A 20024-nucleotide genomic window follows, 5' to 3' on the forward strand; every position below is an offset into this window, starting at 1 on the left:
TTGATGGACTCGTAGAAAAAGGAGTATGAGAGAAGACTACGGTAGGCACGGATAACAAGTAAGGCTAGTGAAAAGCTAATGTATTGTGCTAGCGATTTAGATTTAAAGATTAAAAGCTAGCAACATCAAATTAATGTGATAGGCAATATTAAACAATATCAGATATATGGTGATGATAATATAAACAACAAGGAATGATAGTAAGAGATTCAAAACAAAGCTATACAGAGCTACAGGCACAAACCATTCTGAGCAGTGAGGCAGACAGAAGCAATCAATTAGTGGTAAATGTTTGTAAGGGTGGTGATTTGTGGAATTTAAAAACTTCGTTCATGGCACAATGTTTCTTAATCACTTTTGTTGGGAATGTTGAGGATGTTTTATCCGATTTAAAACTGGTTTAATCATTGAGTGTTTTGTGGTTTGTAACAGAGGTGTGTGTTGAATTGAAATGCTTCTCACTGGATGTTGCAGCGCCATTTAATAATGATGTCCGGGACCGGGAGTAAACGCAACTCCTTTGAGCTTGCGTTCCGTTATCCACTTGGCTGTGCAGCGTAGCTCAAACTAGTGAAACAACTTAACAACAGCACTATTTGTTCTCTCGATATACGGTCTGTTTGTTTTACTGACCGAGAAACCTCTTCAACGAATACGATTAGTATGTAAGCGTGTTAATTTTAGGAATCGGTACTATAGTTGAAGTGTTCCATACAGTTGGCACTACATGCTGGTCAAAAGACTTTTGAAACAACAAAGCAAAAACTGTAGATAATTGCTGAGCACAGGTTTGTAAGACATTACCACAAATATTATCTGGCCCAGGACTCTTGTGTGTATTGTATTATAGTGTGTATTGTGCATTTTTCAAAAATTTTCTTGACATCAGCTTCTTCTATGATAGAAAAAATATTAGTCAATGTCAAGATATTTTGTTCATTTTTATTTCTCTCTTAACTATTCCACTCAAAAATGAGAAAGGAACAAATTTAACCTGTCCGGTATCGTCTACGTTACGTGGTTGTGTTTCTCCTCATGATTCTCCTGTGTATTGTTTGGATTATTAGATTAAAGACTGTTCTTTGAGTTATTTCCTGAGTCGTGCGCTTCACTACAGCCACCGTCGCTGACACTAACAGTGAATGTTAATCTTCTCTAACTAATTTAACCAGTAATTTATCACATGGTACCAGAACAGACACAAATGAAGCCATAAAAACACATTTAAAACTCACCATCCAGACGCCACAAACAGAGCAAAACTAACTTGAGGAACATTTTCTTCATCGGTTCACTGAAAAGCCCACGATAGTGACTCTTAAAATGTCTGAAAACCCTCAGATTGACCTGAAACACACTGAACTGTGATATTTATCTGGTTGTGTGTGAATCCTCCCCCATCCTCAGTTAGTTTCCGCTCAGTGCATCTATCTACTATCTACTGAATCTACTGCAAGTCCGTAACCATGTCTTGAACATTGGGGGGATCTTTTTTTGTCTTTTTTTTTTAAATAAAGCATAAAGAAACAAAACTGTGAACGTAATTGCTGCTAATAGAATGCTATATCCGATATGTACAATAACATTTGTAGAAAAAAATAACATTACGATGTCCAGAAATCAATTTGAATGTTTAATGTGATAGTTTCATACTACAACATATGTTAGTTCCGAGATTCTTCAATTTAGTGAATAAATACATAGATCCGCTATGACCTTTGGAATTCCCTAGTGGTCTAGTGGTAGATTTTTTGTTAACAGTATCAAAGGTTGCGTGTTGTAATCCACCCTCCCATAGTTTTTTTTTTTTTTTCCCCACATTAAAATCAAAGATGTCCATCAATGTTTGTATATCAAGAACAGGGACACGTTTGTGTGCATTTGTTTCATGATTTTACCGGAAAAACAGAACCTCCGCAACAGCGTAAAGCTAACGATTGACGCACCCGTCTGTGCTGTGAAGACATGCACGAGCAAAAAGAGAATGTACGTTATTTGACTGTTGATGGATTCACTTTATTTCAGTGTAAAGATGTTTAGTGTGGAGTGGAAGATTGTGATCTTCTTATTATCAGGAGAGAAAATGAAGAAACGCTTCAGCCTCAAACTGCTGACACACACAGAGACGACAAACATCCAGCAGAAGCTGTTTATCCACCGACAGATCAAACCAGACACACTGATGCTTGAACAGATCAAATAAAAGGAAAAAAATATTACAGGGTTCATTCGACTCAAAAGCCAGTAAATAACATGTATAATGTTTGCATAATGTTGTAGGATGTTGTGCAGTCCCATGTTGACTGCTTCATCCACAGACCTGTTAGCTCGATAAGCAAACTGCAGGGGGTCCAGCAAGGGTCCAGTAATGTCCTTCAGGTAGGCCAGCACCAGTCTCTCACATGACTTCATGACCACAGATGTTAAGGCAACAGGTCTGTAGTCATTCAGTCCTGTGATTTTGGGGTGTTTTTGGGGATGGGGATGATGGTAGAGTATTTGAAGCAGGAAGGAACATCGCACAGCTCCAGTTGAAGGGAACAGATTCTGGAATCCACTGCCACTTCAGTGTATAGCTCTTGAGTGATTTTTAATGAAGTTATTAATCAATATTCATCCTTCTAAATGTTAAATGATTTGAATGACTTTTTCAAGCATATGTTAAAGCATTTCTTTTCCTTTTCATCTTCAAACACTAGAGAATAATGATGAATATTGTCTGCACCTCTCACTGAGAGAAAGAATATGTCATCAGTATATTTTGGGGAAGTTTCCTGGTCAGAGCTAGAAATGAATCTGTTTGTGAACATTTATTCACTCATCTCATCTCACACAAAAACATTCTTTATTCCTCAAAATGTAATAATTTACTATATTAAATTACACAAATATACTTTATGTATTTATTCTCATTTTATTAACCAATGTATTTGCTGCTGACCTTCAATGATCTAATTCAACCATACTAAAAAGCAAAAATGACTTTACTTTAGATTAGATTTAGAAATAAGTGTTGAACTTCCTTCATTCTTCTTTAATCCAGAATGGCAGCACAGCTGAAAGGTTTCCTTGAGCTGCGCCCTCTACTGTACAGGCGTGAATTTGAATTTCCTTCATATACTTGCATATACTTTATTCAGTTCACTTTTGGTGTGAAAGGGCCTTAACATTTGCCAAAAATAGAACTTTTTTGTTGTTATTAAAAAACATAAGTAAGCATAGCCCAAATGAGAAAAAGTAATGCAAAAGTAATGTAATGGATTACTTTTCATAAAAAGTAACTGACCAATAAGTTACTTTTTTAGGGAGTAACGCAATATTGTAATCCTTACAATCTTGGCCACTTTGAAGCTTGTATTCTCTTGAGAAAAGTTTGATGTGTGACTTTTACCGAAGAATCGTAAATGTCTTTTTTTGATGTTGAATTAATATAGTCCAGCTGAGGTGTATCAAAAGACAGAATTGAGTCCATATTTACTTCCACTCTCTCCTCAAGTATAACTGGAGACGCTCTGATTTTTGGTAATTCCTTTTCTGTATCTCTTACGTCCATCGACCGACCACTTTCAGTGTACTCTCTGTGGCCACTTCCAAATCTCTTCTATCAGTTTTGATACGAGACGTTAAGATTTCAATCCTGTCATTTCTTTAAGGTTTACAACTGGCTTCCACCCATCATTCAAGAGTTGTCTCATTTTTACAACCCCATTATGCTTTAAAACTGTAGATACACTTACTGAAGTCAAAAGCTTTGTTTGGATCATTGGATTAAAAAAATAATGGTTCCTCCAAAACCCAGTGTCCTGTGTCATCACTACTCCGATCCACTTTAAAAACTGTTTTCCAGAACTGTAACATTGACTTATAGAAGGGAATGATCTCTGACAAGCTCACCTTCCCCAAGTCCATTATGAACAAATGTTTATCCAAACCGAGTTCACCCCAGCCCTTGACCTCTTTCATGAAGAGGTAAATAAAGAGTGACCCACTCCAAAAAACATTCATGATTGTCTTTTGTATTTTACAAACCAACTCAACTCAATCCCTTCTCTGCCCATTGTAACCACATGGTAGTTTGGAGGTCCTACTTCTTCCCACTTACCAATAATATATCCCTCACTTTTCCCCCAGTTCACTCTGGCTGAGGATGCTTTTTCATATTTTCCAATAATTTTCGTTAAAACTTTCACATCATCCTGACCTTTAATAAACACAGTAACATCATCAGCATACGCTGACAAGGATACTTTAAATGTACTCTTTAAATATGGAATTGAAATTCCTGTTAGCTCTTTCCATAATCTGCACAAAAATGGTTCAATTACCAGACTATATAACTGTCCAGAAAGTGGGCAGCCTTGTCTGATACCTCTGGACATCATTATAGGTGCACTCAAACCACCTCCAGCTTTGACATCACAAATGTATTAGAATACAACAATTTTATATACGATATAAAATTCTCACCAAACCCAAATTCTTTTAATACAGTGAAAAGATACTTATGATCAACTTGATGAAAAGCTTTTTCTTGATCAAGCGAAATTACCCCTGAATTAAAACTATTACTTTGATTAAAATCAATCACATCATGCAATAAAAATAAATTATCCATAATTGATGGTATACAATGGGACTGGTCTCTATGAACTAAGTCTTACCTTTGAAACTATTTTGTAGTCTGAACATAGCAACAACACTGGTCTCCAGTTTTTTAATAATCCCAAGTCTCCTTTTTTATGAATTAAAGATAGAACTGCTCTGCAACAACTTGTGGGTAATGTTTTTCTTTTGATGCAATCCATCAACAGTTCATTAAAATCATGTCCAAATAATTCCCAAAAACCCACAGGTATACCATCCGGTCCTGGGATCTTCCAGGAGATAACTGTCTCATTGCATCTGTGAGCTCTTGCAAAGTTATTTGTTCATCCAGTGATTTTCTTTGCCCATCTCTCAACTGAGGCAGATCACAAAACAATTCAGCAATATTTCCAGAGTCACAACTCTGAGCACTATATAATTTAGAATAAAAATCTACTGTCATTTTCCTCATTTCCATAGGGTTACAGTTCCAAAAAGCACTAGTAGCATCCATATCTTTGATTGAGTAAATTATTGATCTTATAAGTGCTCCTTTTACCTTTTCTTGTTAAAAAGATCTAAGTTCTTCTTCTTTCTTGTTTAACCTCTCATTATTCACAGTTCCATTATTATTCAAAATGTCTTTTTCCAAGAGTGTAATGTCTGTTCGTAAACTTTTAACTCAATGCAGTAGTATGTGAAGTATAGTTCTGACAAAAAAACTTGATATTTGATTTATCGACATCCCACCATTGATCAAGATTTTCAAAAGTTTCCCTTTATCCCCAAAAAATATGAGCAGGTACGAATCGGATTCCATGATGCCACGAAACAGGGGGCTCACCTTTTGGTGGCACCACAAAGTCTCACATCACTAGTAAAAACTAAAAAATTGTCTGGACGGCTTGCATTGATTTAAATACTTTGTTCAGCCGAATCACAACAGAGGCAGGAGCACGATGCAGTCTTATGACGTCATATCGCCAGACTAAAATAAATGTCCTGTAGTCCTTAAGCGCGTGTGGCAGTTTGAATTCTTGGTGAAATATATATTTAAATTATTGTTGTCCATGATGTAATGGAAAAATTACTAATAAAAGAGCATGAGACTACATCTTGCATGCAGAATGCATATCCCAATATTAAAGGGCACCTATTATGCCCCTTTTTACAAGATGTAATATTGGTCTTGGGTGTCCCCAGAATGTATTTGTGAAGTTTCAGCACAAAATACCCCACAGTTAATTTATTATAACCATTTGAAAATGTCATTTTTGGGGCCTGTTTTAAAAAGAGCTGTTTTGGTGTGTACCACCTTAAATATAAATGAGCTGCATATCCCCGCCCTGCCTTTGGATGAGGGCGTAACTTGCATACGGTAGAAGCAGAATGGCTGAGAGTGAGAGACCCGCTGTTTTGTATGGCATTCAGCCGTACATGTTTGAACCGGAATCAGACCCAGATGATGAAGAGACTCCGGCAGAAGAAACACAATTGAGAATGGAGCAGGACGTCTCTGAATGGTTATTTGATACATTTATGTACTTATAGAGTTTTAATCACGTCCCCTTTGCAATTATGGATGTGCAACACACACACACACACACACACACTGTGATAACGTTCGCGCAATTTTTTGAAACTACAAACACAAATACTGTGATAACGTTTGCTAAGTACAAACGAAATTATATTTATGCGAGGGAACGGTTGCGTCATGTTGACATTACTTGTCGTACAGGTGCATGTGGCAAATGTGAGAAGATGGATACACACTATACAAACAAGGTTTAAATTATATACACAGACATTCTACGACGACGACAACAACTTTAGACGCATTTGTTATTGAATTGGCTGACATCGACTGAAATGACTATTTGCTCAAAAAACATTAAATACACTTACTTCTTCTGGAGGTGACGTTGGATCGCGAACAGTAGGCAACGATCCACACTTGAGGATTAACTTTGAAGCAAGACCTGCTTTGAATTGACCCTCGTTCTCAAAACAGTCAGTCAAAAAATGATTCGCGCAAACATAAACGTATTTTGGAATTTTGAGTGGCGCCTTTCCTTCGTAAATAAAATCCATCCACTGCATTTTCAGTGGCTCTGATGTCAGAAGTAAGTGAAAACTACTATGTTCATTATTACATCCCACAACAGAACACTTATGTTTCTTAGGAGACATTACCGGCTGTCGTTGAAACAATGGAGGATGGTTGACCGATCACCGAGGGCGGGGTCTATGCCAAAACCAGATTGTCAATCAAACCACGTGGGTGGGGCTTAGCGCAATTCTACGTCACAGTGAGAGCAATCTTAGAACAGGGCGTTCTGAGACAGTGCTTATGAATTATTGAGATTGTAAAAAAAACACTGGGTGGATTTTTCTCATTCTAGGGTGGTTTTGCTCACACACTGCCAACACACATTTATGGTCAAACACCATGTAAAAGTGAATTTTGCATAATAGGTGCCCTTTAAACTGCACAAATAGTATTAAAGTATTAAAAATAGTGTAGGAGTTCATAAAGAATGTTTTACACAAATACACACAGCTGTAACAGCAACAGAGAGCATTTCTACAGAATCTGGAATTATTATTGAAATAAATGTGTGACTACAATTGTTACAGAGACTCTGACAGGAGGATGTTAGTGAACCCAAAACACAAGACGCACGTGAATGTAGTGATCATGAAATGATATCAGAGTTATGACAAGAATAGAAGTCTGAACTTAATCTCACTGATTCTTGAGATAAGAGACAAAACATGTTTGAGATGTTAGTATTTATTATTGAATAACACATTATTATAAACTGATATATTTGTAGACAAAGGTCTCAGCTAATGAACATGTAAGGGAACAGGTTTTTCTGATTTAAGCACTTCCTGAAAAAGATGAACATGTAAAGCCATAAATGAATCAATCTCACCAATATTAATATATGCTGAATCAGTCATCATCAATCATGTACCTGATGTGTGAATATGTGCTTGATCTCCTTCAGCTCTTCTGGATCTGATGTGATAAACCACAAGAATGACAGTAGCCACGCCCACCAGAGCAGAGAGGACCAATCGGATCACAGCTTCAGTAGGACCACAACAGTGGACTGAGGAATAAAAACATCAAAGTGAGATCAGCTCAGTCAATAAACGCTAATATCATCAACGCTGCCGTACCTGAACATGTGTGACAGAGTTGAGTGATGTTCAGATGTTGAGTCTGGTGGCTGATGGGATTGTTCAGCACACAGCTGTAGGTGTTTTTATCCTGATATTCCACCTCCAGAGGTAGAGAGAGACTGATGCTGAGATCAGACGCACTGATGCTGGACAATGAACTATTTCCTTTGTACCAGGAGAGAGTCACATGACTCACATTCACCACTGAACACACCAATGAACATGATGATGATGAACATTGAGAAGAGTTACTGCTGATGACAGGAACAGGCAGACGAGCTGAAAACATGAGAGAATAAAGAGAAATGAGGATGAATGAAGAGATTCAAGAAACATCCAGAGGAACCAAGATGATCAAAAGTAGAGCATTTAAAACTATTGAATAGAAAGTTCAATATAAACCTGCTGTTCATGTGAAAGTGAGAGAATTAGTCATTTGAACTCATTAGTCATGATAAGATACTTCTTTAGATCTAGCTGTAATAAATAAAACATGTGAAACTGATATTTAACTCACCGTAGACAATGAGATGAATATAAGAAGAACTGCCGAGAGTGTTGGTCCATAGTACATATTGTCCAGCATGTTTCATTGTGGTGTTTGTGATGGTCAGAGATCCAGTTTGTTTGTCCAGTTTCAGTCTGTCTCTGAATCTCCCATCAAGAACATCATCATATACAGTGAATCTGTCGGCCCATTTATTGATTTGAGCTATTAAAGTGTCTCCAAACCACCACTTCATCCAATAATCATCCTTCATTTCAGAGTTTAAAGTGACTGAATCTCCCTCCAACACTTTCTTCTCTTCAACACCAAACACTCCTGAAGAACAGAGTTTTTCACAGATTAAAGCTTTAAAATCACTTGATGTTGGTTTGATGAAGCTTCACTGAAATACTTTGAATCATGTAAATGTGACGTGAATAATATTCTGCAGCAGCACAAAGACAAAAGATGATGAATGAAAAGAGAAATAGATTTATACTAAAAAAGACAGTTTTACTTTAATGGAGCCTTTAATTCCCCTTTGTAAAATAATGTAAAATAAAGCTCTGATGTTCCCAGAGTGTGTATGTGAAGATTTAGCTTTAGCCTTTCCAGAAGTGTCAGAGCTTCAAGAGCTGATGTTAGCAGCTCCGATTACCTCATGCAAACACGTGCTGAAACTGGCAGAAACTCTTTTATGTTCAAACTGGAGTCAGACAATGATGGAGAGACTCAAGAAGAAGTGACAACATGTTGAATGCAACAGGACGTTTTCTCTCTGTTTCCATTTGCCTGTGTTCTCTATCATTAGTTCATTAATCCCAGACCTGTTTCTGTTCTTCCAATGATCTCCCTGTTATTTAAAGCCTGAGTTGTGTTCAGTTCATCGTCCGGTATCATCTACGTTACGTGGTTGTGTTTCTCCTCATGATTCTCCTGTGTATTGTGTGGATTATTAGATTGAAGACTGTTCTTTGAGTTATTTCCTGAGTCGTGCGCTTCACTACAGCCACCGTCGCTGACACTAACAGTGAATGTTAATCTTCTCTAACTAATTTAACCAGTAATTTATCACATGGTACCAGAACAGACACAACTGAAGCCATAAAAACACATTTAAAACTCACCATCCAGACGCCACAAACAGAGCAAAACTAACTTGAGGAACATTTTCTTCATCGGTTCACTGAAAAGCCCACGATAGTGACTCTTAAAATGTCTGAAAACCCTCAGATTGACCTGAAACACACTGAACTGTGATATTTATCTGGTTGTGTATGAATCCTCCCATCCTCAGTTAGTTTCCGTTCACACATCCGTCTGCTTTAACATCACGAAAATCAACAAGTTTTTGCTGATCTTACATTTTCAAATGAATTCTGGGCCTGAATGAAAACTAACAGCAGAAGAGTGAAATATTGGACTAGATATCTGAATCTACTGGAGTTATTTATTGCTGTGAGCTGTCAATCATATTTGACCTCTGTAAATTAGGGTATTTTCTAACATCTCGTCTAATCTCGTATATATAGGCCTTATTACTGAAAAAAAAAATGAAATGCGCATATGTGACCTGCACGTACAATGTACATGTGATTACAAAAATCCAGCGGTGTACACACGTATTCTGATGACAAAATTCACATCACGCGCACTGTACGTAAGTGAAGTACATTTTGAGCTGAAAGATGTTTTGTGTGGAGTGGAAGATTGTGATCTTCTTATTATCAGGAGAGAAAATGAAGAAATACTTCAGCCACAAACTGCTGACACACACAGAGACGACAAACATCCAGCAGAAGCTGTTTATCCACCGACAGATCAAACCAGACACACTGATGCTTGAACAGATAAAATGAAAGAGAAAAACATCTCAGGGTTCCTTTAACTCAACCTTTCTTTCTTTCTTTCTTTCTTTCTTTCTTTCTTTCTTTCTTTCTTTCTTTCTTTCTTTCTTTCTTTCTTTCTTTCTTTCTTTCACACAACTACTAGTTGATCCAAAGTGCTGTACAATACAGGTAGAATTAAATGAATAAGAAACAACAAAACATTGAAACATAACAATACAACATAATACGATTAAACTTGGCTAGATAAAAGCTATTGACATAAAATGATTTTTAAGCCGGAATTTAAATGCAGGCAGAGAAGGAGCAGCTCTAATAGAAGCTGGTAAATTGTTCCATAGATTAGGACCAGCAACAGCGAAGGCTCGATCCCCTCTGCAATGGAGCCTAGATCTAGGAACAGTGAGGAGACCAAGATTACTGGATCTTAGAGACCTATTTGGTTTATAGATAGAGATTGCCTCTGAGAGATAAGGTGGGGCTTGATTATGCAAGGATTTGTAAACAAACGTTAACATTTTAAAACTAATTCTAAATTTTACTGGTAACCAATTTAGTGAAATAAGAATGGGTGAGATGTGGTCGAACCTTCGTCTGCCTGAAATCAATCTCGCAGCAGCATTTTGGACCATCTGTAAGCGCACTATAGAAGACTGACTTATACCATAGTAAAGTGAGTTACAGTTAAGCTTTCCTGTAGCTCAGTGGTTAGAGCATGGCACTAGCAATGCCAAGGTCATGGGTTCGATCCCAGGGATTGCACATACTCAGATACAAATGTATAGCATAATGCAATGTAAGTCGCTTTGGATAAAAGCGTCTGCCAAATGCATAAATGTAAATGTAAATGTAAAGTGAGTTACAGTAATCTAGACGAGATAGAACAAACAGGTGAATAATCTGTTCAAACTGTTTAACAGAGAGTGCAGATTTGATTTTTGATAAACGCCGTAAGTGGAAGAAACATGATTTGACCACTGCACTAATTTGTTTCTCAAAACCCAGGTTGCAATCAAAAAGGACACCAAGATTTTTGGCACAAGGTGTAAAGTAGGAAGAGAGATGACCGAAGTGAGGGGCAAAGTCTTCATATGACTTGGAGCCAAACAGCATGATTTCAGTTTTGTTCTCATTTAACACTAAGAGATTCTGCTTCAACCATGTTTGTAATTCACTTATACAATTCAACAGAGGAGCTAAAACATCTTTACTTTTATGCTGCAAGGGAAAATACAGCTGAGTATCGTCCGCATAAAGGTGGAATGACACTCCATATTTCTCAAAGATAGCACCCATTGGCAACATGAATATAGAGAATAAAATAGGAGCAAGAATTGAGCCCTGTGGCACCCCACAAGCAAGTGGGTGTGATGACGAACTATGCTGGCCAATAGAAACACTAAAGCTTCTGTTAAAAAAGCTTGAAACCAATTCAGTACCTTCCCCTGTAGACCAACACAGCTCTTCAACCTGGAGATCAAGATGTTGTGGTCAACCATATCAAATGCAGAGCTTAGGTCTAGTAGCACCAGAGTGTCACAGACACGTCAGGTTCCACCTCACTCCCTTACCCACGCACTCAATCACCAGCATACTGATCACCGCCACCTGAAGCTCATCAGCACTGCAATCACCACCACTATAAAGCCACCACACTCACACACATTCACTGTCCGGTCTCGTTTGCACTACGAACTATTGTATGCTTACCTTAAGGACTCCAAACGCCATACTTACCTGCTCCAGTCGTCTCCTCCATCTCCTTCGTCTCCTGTTCTCCTCGTGTGCCTACCTGCCTGTGTGTGTGAGTGTCTCCGCCATCATCCTCTAGCGCCAGTCTCCATTCGCATCTGTAAAACAACATAAGGACAGTATCACCCTCTCATCATCATTCTATACCTGCTTAAACTTCATTCCCTTACCTTGTGCTCTGCTGTATCTTCAATAAACCAACCTGTGTTGCTTTTACATCTGCGTCCGGACCATAACAACAGTCAACAGCATGAGCACCAACGACCCCTTTCAAGAGCTCGTGGACGCATTGCGCCGAGCACTCACCCCACAACCATCCTCACCGTCCTCCACCAACGCTGCAGCTTCCGCACCCACCATCACCGCTTCTTCTCCAGCATTCACCGCCAGTCCCATGGCCAAACCGGCACCCTACTCTGGATCAGCGGAGGACTGCAGCGGATTTCTTCTCCAATGCGAACTGGTCCTGGAGATGCAGCCGCACCTCTACCCCACCGACACGGCTAAAATTGCGTTCATCATCTCTCAACTGCAAGGTAAGGCCCTCCAATGGGCGGATTCTCTGTGGACCCAGAAAGGCTCTGTGGTAAAATCATATCCGGCGTTCGTCTCTCACTTCCGTGAGGTCTTCGGAAAACCTCTGACGGATTCATCGACTGGTGAGAAACTTTACAATCTAAAACAAGGAAATAACTCTGTTAACGAATATGCCTTGCAGTTCAGAACGCTAGCCGCCACCAGCGGATGGAATGAACAAGCCCTCATCACCACCTTTCGTCAAGGATTGGAGCCTAATGTGCGGTTGCATCTCGCTGCATACGAGGACTCCCTAGGACTCGAACGCTTCATCCAACTCGCCATCCGCGTGGGTTCTCGTATGCAGTCGTGTCTCCTCGAGCACCAGGGCCAGTCACTCTCCAACATCCTCCTCCGTCGGTCCGAACCCGTCAGCTCTCCAGAACCAGCCAGCGAACCCATGCAAATCGATCACTCACGTCTCACAACAACTGAAAGACAGAGAAGGCTGACCCTGAATTTATGCTTATATTGTGGATCTCCGGGGCATGTCATCTCCACATGCCCAACCCGTCCTCCTCGGCCCGTGGTGAGTGCAATAATTCCCTCCATTTAAAAAATGAAACCACTCACTACTATTGTAAACCTTACTGCTGCAAATGCCTCTGTTCCAGTGGTGGCGCTCCTCGAACTCAGGGTCAGCAGGAAACTTCATCTCCGCTTCAACTTCGTGTGGGAATTCTTCATACAGAGAACATCCATCTGCTGGTTCTGGAGGAGTCCACCGCTGACGTGGTTCTAGGGCGCCCATGGCTTGAACAACACAGTCCCACCATCTCCTGGCGCACGGGCGAAGTCCTGAAGTGGGGCGACCACTGCTTCCTAGATTGCTTCCCAGCACTTCCCGCTCCGAAATCTCCACTTTCCAAGACTCTCTCCATCAACGCCACGTCCATCGAAAGTCCTGTAGAGAAGCGCTCCGTGGATGTTCCTCCGGACTACGCCCCCTTCAGTGACGTCTTCTGCCCGCAACGCGCCTCCAAGCTACCTCCACACCGGCCATGGGACTGTGCCATCGATCTGTTACCGGGTGAGCCAGTGCCCAGGGGACGCATTTACCCCCTGTCATTACCAGAGGAGAAGGCCATGGAGGAATACATCAAAGAGGCCCTAAGTCAAGGTTACATCCGCCCATCTACTTCCCCTGCTGCTTCAAGTTTCTTCTTTGTGGCTAAGAAGGACGGAGGCTTGTGGCCCTGCATCGATTACCGTGCCCTAAACAAGATAACCGTCAAGTTCCGCTACCCACTTCCCCTCGTCCCAGCGGCCCTGGAACATCTCCGCGGTGCCACTGTGTTCACTAAGTTGGACCTCCGCAGCGCGTATAACCTCATCCGGATACGTGAGGGGGACGAGTGGAAGACCGCCTTCGTCACGCCCACCGGCCACTATGAATATCTCGTCATGCCGTATGGCCTGGTCAACGCCCCCTCCGTATTCCAGGATTTCATACACGAGGTGCTCCGGGAGTTCCTCCACAAGTTCGTGCTGGTGTATATAGACGACATCCTCATCTACTCCCGGAGCTGAAAAGTGCTCCTTCCACCAGCCCTCTGTCCAGTTCCTGGGGTACGTGATTGATCACAGTGGCATCCGGATGGACGAGGGGAAGGTTTCCGCTATCCAGACCTGGCCCACTCCAACAACCATCAAGGAACTCCAGCGCTTCCTTGGATTCTCCAATTTCTACCGTCGCTTCATCAAAGATTACAGTACCATCGTCAGTCCACTCACCAACCTGCTCCGTCATCAGCCCAAGTCTCTGTCCTGGTCCCCACAAGCCACCAACGCCTTTGAGACCCTCAAAAGAGCCTTCACCACCGCTCCCCTCCTCGTCCACCCTAACCCTGACCTACCTTTTGTCGTGGAAGTGGACGCCTCCACCACCGGAGTGGGAGCGGTCCTCTCACAGCAGCAGGGGACCCCAAGTAGACTCCATCCATGTGCCTTCTTCTCCCGCAAGCTCAACCCGGCGGAGGTCAACTATGACATCGGTGACCGTGAGCTCCTGGCCGTCAAACTTGCCCTAGAAGAATGGAGGCATTGGTTGGAGAGGGCTAATCACCCATTCCAAGTTCTCACTGATCATAAGAAACTTGAGTATCTAAAGGCAGCCAAAAGACTCAACCCTCGCCAAGCTCGCTGGGCCATGTTCTTCTCAAGATTCAATTTCTCCATATCCTACCGCCCTGGTTCTAAAAATACTAAAGCTGATGCCCTGTCTCGTCTCCATGCCCCAGAAGAAAAGCCTGAAGCTCCAGAAACCATCCTTCCTGAGTCAATCTTCGTAAGCCCCATCCATTGGTCCAAAGAAACCATACCCTCCTCCAATGCCTCCTCACGCACTCCGCCAGGTTGCCCCCAAGGCTTGCAATACGTCACATGGGCACGACGCACTCCACTTCTGCACAACGCTCACTCTTCACTTGGCACTGGCCACCCGGGGGTCAATGAGACCCTCTCGTTGCTCAAACAATGCTTCTGGTGGCCCAACATGGCCAACGACGTCAGAAGGTACGTGCAGGGGTGCAGGGAGTGCGCCATCTCCAAGAGCCCACGCCATCTTCCCACCAGCAAGCTCAATCCTCTGCCCGTTCCTGAGAGACCCTGGTCACACCTGGGAGTGGACTTCGTCACCGATCTCCCAGAGTCGGATGGTCACACTTGCATCCTGGTAGTTGTAGATCGCTTCTCAAAATTCTGCCGTCTGATCCCCCTGGAGGGTCTACCTACCGCCATGACCACTGCAGAACTGATGTTCAACCATGTCTTTCGTCATTATGGAATACCCGAAGACATAGTCTCCGACAGAGGGCCCCAATTTATCTCCCACGTCTGGAAGGCGTTCTTCTCCCTCCTGGGTGTGACTGTCAGCCTGTCATCCGGATACCATCCTCAGTCGAACGGGCAGACGGAACGGAAGATCCAGGAGATAGGCCACTTCCTGCGTACCTTCTGTCACGGCCACCAGAACTCCTGGAACCAGTACCTGGGTTGGGCCGAGTACGCACAAAACTCCCTACGACAAGCCACAACTGGACTAACACCGTTTCAGTGCGTACTCGACTACCAACCCCCACTGTTCCCATGGGATGGGGAACCCTCCAATGTTCCGGCAGTCGACTACTGGTTCCGGGAGAGCGAGAGGGTTTGGGACTCGGCTCACCACCAACTGCAGAGAGCCCTGCGCAGACGCAAAATGAAAGCCGACCTTCGGCGCTCCGACGCTCCAGTCTATCAACCGGGGCAGAAGGTCTGGCTGTCCACCAGGGACATCAGGATGCGTCTGCCCTGCAAGAAGCTGAGTCCCCGCTTCATTGGCCCGTTCACCATCATCACACTTACCTTAAGGACTCCAAACGCCATACTTACCTGCTCCAGTTGTCTCCTCCATCTCCTTCGTCTCCTGTTCTCCTCGTGTGCCTACCTGCCTGTGTGTGTGAGTGTCTCCGCCATCATCCTCCAGCGCCAGTCTCCATTCGCATCTGTAAAACAACATAAGGACAGTATCACCCTTTCATCATCATTCTATACCTGCTTAAACTTCATTCCCTTACCTTGTGCTCTGCTGTATCTTCAATAAACCAACCTGTGTTGCTTTTACATCTGCCTCCGTGTCTATATTGTAACACAGAGCCACGGTATTGCCTTTATCAGTTTCTAGTAAAATATCATTTACAACTTTTAAAAGTGCAGTTTCCATGTTGAGACTTAAAACCCGATTGAAATTTTTCAAGAATATTATTTGATGACAAATGGGACTGAAGCTGGGTCAATACAATTTTCTCCAGAATCTTGGAGAGAAATTGCAGGTTAGATATAGGCCTAAAGTTATTAATGTTCAAAGAATCAATATTAGGCCTCTTTAATAATGGAGTTACTGTAGCTGTTTTTAGGCAGTCAGGAACAACCCCAGTAGTTAGACTAGTATTAAAAATAGTTAAAAGATCATGTCCAACTGTACTGAAAATCTGTTTTAGAAATCTAGATGGAATAATATCGAGAGAACATGAAGTTGATCTTAGACTTTCAACAATGGCTCTACAGGATTCAAAGGAAACAGGATGAAAATCACTCCACAGCATCGGACTGCTTGAACTCTCAGGTTGAATGGAGTTTACCAAGGGCAGGTTGGATCTTAGTTGAATGGTTTTCTCATTAAAAAAGGTACAAAATTGTTCACACAGTGAAACAGAAGCATCAGGAAAAGTGTTGACAGGGGGACTGAGTACAGAATCAATGACAGAGAAGAGGGTTTTGGGTCTATGTAAATTGTCACCAATAAACTCAGATATTTGGACTTGGCGGCATTGACAGCTCTCTGGTACACATATAAGGAATCTCTCCACATTTCATATGAGACCTGTAACTTATCCTTACACCATTTTCGCTCTGCTCTTCTACAAGCCTTTCTGAGGCATCGAGTTGAATCATTTAACCAAGGATGGGGTCTAGTAACAATGCGTTTAGGTTTTAATGGAGCAATAAGATTCAGAGTAGACAAACATTTTTGATTGAAAGAATAAAAGAAAACTGAGTGGAGAAATAACGTTTTAAACAAGTCCCTGAGGGTGTGGCAACTACTGGATCGGGAAAATGAGAGGAGAAAAGTACCAGTTTGTGGTCAGAAAAACAAGTTTCACTGATTTCAATATCCGATATTTGGAATCCATGTGAGAGAACTAAGTCCAACGTGTGCCCATGAGCGTGAGTAGGCTCTTGCACCCATTGTACAAAATCAAATGAGTCAATAAGATTTTTAAAATCAGTTACCAGTGGTTTAGTGGGGCAACATAAATGGATATTAAAGTCACCCAACACTAGGATGTAATCAAACCGTGGAATGAGTTCTCCTAGAAGATCAGAAAATTCATTTAGAAATGTGTGGTGGACGATAGATATTAACACAGAGAACTGGATGTACCTCAATAAATTTTTAGAAGCTGTACCTCAAAGCTCGAGTAGACACAAGTCGGAATGGTACGCCTAACAAATTTTCGTTTGAAAACAGCTGCAAGTCCTCCTCCGTGTCCAGTTTTCCTTGGGCAATTATTAAACGTGTAATCCTGAGGAACAAGTTCAGAAAAGGGACTCGAGTCACCCTCTTTAACCCAGGTTTCCGTCAAAAATATAAAATCCAAATCCTTTGTAGTAAAAACGTCGTGCAGGATAAAAGTTTTGTTGACCAGGAAACGAACGTTAATTAATCCCATTCTGATCGGCGGGGGCTCGCAAGGCAAAGGATGACCTCGGTTCAGTTGACGGAGAACGCCGTGATTGACTCCTCCACCGTGAATCCAGGGAGGAATGGTGCACGCAGGCGCATCCAGGAAGCCGGGGACAATCGGACGAATCCAACGATAGGGCTTTTCCAGCGAGCGTCTTGCCACAAAACGTTCAGAAATGGGCCAGGGTGACAGTGAGGCAAAGTCAGAAAACCGTGTAGGTCCAAAGAGAAACTTGATCCTGAAAGCAACACCAGCCTGCTTCCCCGCTTTCTCCGCGGCGCGTCGAAAGGCTGTTGACAAATTAGATCGGGAATGTTCGAGGCGAGCGGTGGAGGACATGTATAAGATCCACTCCACACAGCATCATGTGAGTAAGAGATTAGATTCCCAATATCAAGTAATGTTTGACGGTCATAGGTTAATAGTGTAGAGTTCACAGTAGTTAAAGCTGAAGTGAAAATAGCTAAAAAAGCCAACAACAACACATGAAACAACACATGAAACGAACAGGGCGCAGGGCAGACTGCTTGCCACACACACAGGTGCCGTCTTGGCGTGATTGCCCAGGCACACATAGTCTAATAGGCCACTAGAGCCAAGCCTTACGGCCCAAAATTACTTAGTTGTGGCAAAAAAAGGGGCCAGGCACACATAGATAGCATGTATATAGATAGCAAGATTCTGCATTTTTAATAGATTAAAAAATAAATTGAAAGACTTTGAGCATAAACCTCAATAGTGTGGATAACCACATGATGGTATGGATGGCTACAAAAGGCTTCATTAGAGATTTAATTTAATCTTTTTCATCACATTTAAATAAAGTAAGAAAATCACAATTGAGGAATTAGAACAAATTTGCCTCTCCCAAGAGAAAGAGTTGAAGAAGAAATTCTCAAAATCTGTTGAAGATACTTTAAAGTGTTTCAGGTCAAAGCTAAATGATCTGCTTCGAAGAAAGGCTGAATTTATTATCCATAAAGTCAGGCAGAAGTATTATTATAATGGGCCAAGACCCAGCAAGTTACTGCCTCTAAAAACCAGACAGTGAAACTAGGGCTATTATTGATACCATTCATTCATGCACAAAAGGCCTAGTAACAAATCCTACAGAGATAAACAATACTTTTGCAGAACATTTTAAAGAGCTATATCAGCCAAAGGATAGTACTGATAAGGCTGAATGTCATAAATTTCTACATGACATTGATTTACCACAATAAATGCATAGTGAATCTGAAGAAAATGAACCAACCTATAACACTCGAGGAGCTGTATGCAGCACTGAAAACGGTAAAGGAGGGGAAATCATCTGGGCCAGACGGGATCCACCCAGAATTAATCTTTCATTTTTAGGATATATTAGGACCAATTATGCATGCTGCAATAAACGCAGCAAACCAAAAGGGACACTTTGAAAAACAAATGAATACAGCTCTAATCTCTTTAATTCCAAAAAAGATAAGGACCATACTAAATGGTCAAATTTTAGACCAATCTCTTTGATTAACTCAGATTTAAATATATCTGTAAATTAGTTCATAGTGATCAATCTGGCTTTATCCCACATCGTTTGGCTCCAGACAATATACGTCAATTGTTACATGTAATTCATGGAAGTAAAGCTAGAAATTCCTCTTCTGCGGTTTTATCCTTAGATGCAGATAAAGCTTTTGATACATTTCATTGGGATTATTTATGGATGGTGTTAGATGAATTTGGTATTGATGAGAAATTTATTAATATGGTACAAATAATTTATTATAATCCATCAGCAATTATAGCAACAAATGGCTTACATTCCCAACCTTTTGATATCTTTAGAGGAACCAGGCAAGGATGCCCCTCTCACCAGTGTTATTTGCATTGTCTCTCGAACCTTTAGCACAAAAAATAAGACAAGACAAATTTGTTCCATTTTAATTACATGCAATATCTCTCTACACAGATGATATTTTACAGTGTTTTTCAGATTTCGGCACAATCCAAAACATACTAGAAACATTTAATTGTTTTGGGAAATTTTCTGGATTTAGGATCAATTGGTCCAAATCATCTCTTCTACCATTAAATAAAAATGCTCAGAGTATCTAGATACCATCAGTTCTACCAGAAAGACTCGAGGAGGTAAGATAACGTGACAACGATATTTATTAACAATCAGCAAGCAAAATATTGTAAGAAAGTTCTTTGGCGTAGGCCCCGTCTGTAGCTCAGATCCTAAAGGGTTGTGGACTCTGCATTTCCTGCCTGAAGATGAAGGCAGGGGCGTAGCCGATCCCCTGGGAGGTATGGACAGGGACCATCTTGGTGGTGGTGGGGAGGATGGAGATGAAGGTTGGTGTCAGCATCTGC

The 20024-nt window shown here is 41.4% G+C and overlaps 1 protein-coding gene across 1 annotated transcript; it reads right to left on the bottom strand.

Moving 5' to 3' along the window:
* Positions 1-7471: 7471 nt before the first annotated feature.
* Positions 7472-12261, bottom strand: LOC137028251 (CD48 antigen-like). The gene is made up of 8 exons (XM_067397019.1): positions 12189-12261; positions 12036-12084; positions 11906-11963; positions 11553-11583; positions 8297-8602; positions 7777-8058; positions 7569-7706; positions 7472-7482 (listed from the first exon to the last, which is right to left on the bottom strand). Exons 1-8 carry the CDS (start codon positions 12259-12261, stop codon positions 7472-7474), a joined length of 948 nt encoding a protein of 315 aa, XP_067253120.1.
* Between the last annotated feature and the right edge of the window lie 7763 nt (positions 12262-20024).

This window comes from Chanodichthys erythropterus, chromosome 10 (genome assembly GCF_024489055.1).
Source record: "Chanodichthys erythropterus isolate Z2021 chromosome 10, ASM2448905v1, whole genome shotgun sequence".
In the NCBI taxonomy this organism is placed as follows: domain Eukaryota; kingdom Metazoa; phylum Chordata; class Actinopteri; order Cypriniformes; family Xenocyprididae; genus Chanodichthys; species Chanodichthys erythropterus.

Coding starts and splice junctions, on each gene's coding strand:
- LOC137028251 (XM_067397019.1), bottom strand. CDS start 12,261: ATGGGACTGGCGGTGAATGCTGGAGAAGAAGCGGTGATGGTGGGTGCG. Junction 11,584..11,905: donor ACACTCACACACACAGGCAG/GTAGGCACACGA, acceptor CTTGATCTCCAG/GTTGAAGAGCTGTGTTGGTC. Junction 8,603..11,552: donor GTGTTGGTCTACAGGGGAAG/GTACTGAATTGG, acceptor TCTGTTCTTCAG/GAGTGTTTGGTGTTGAAGAG.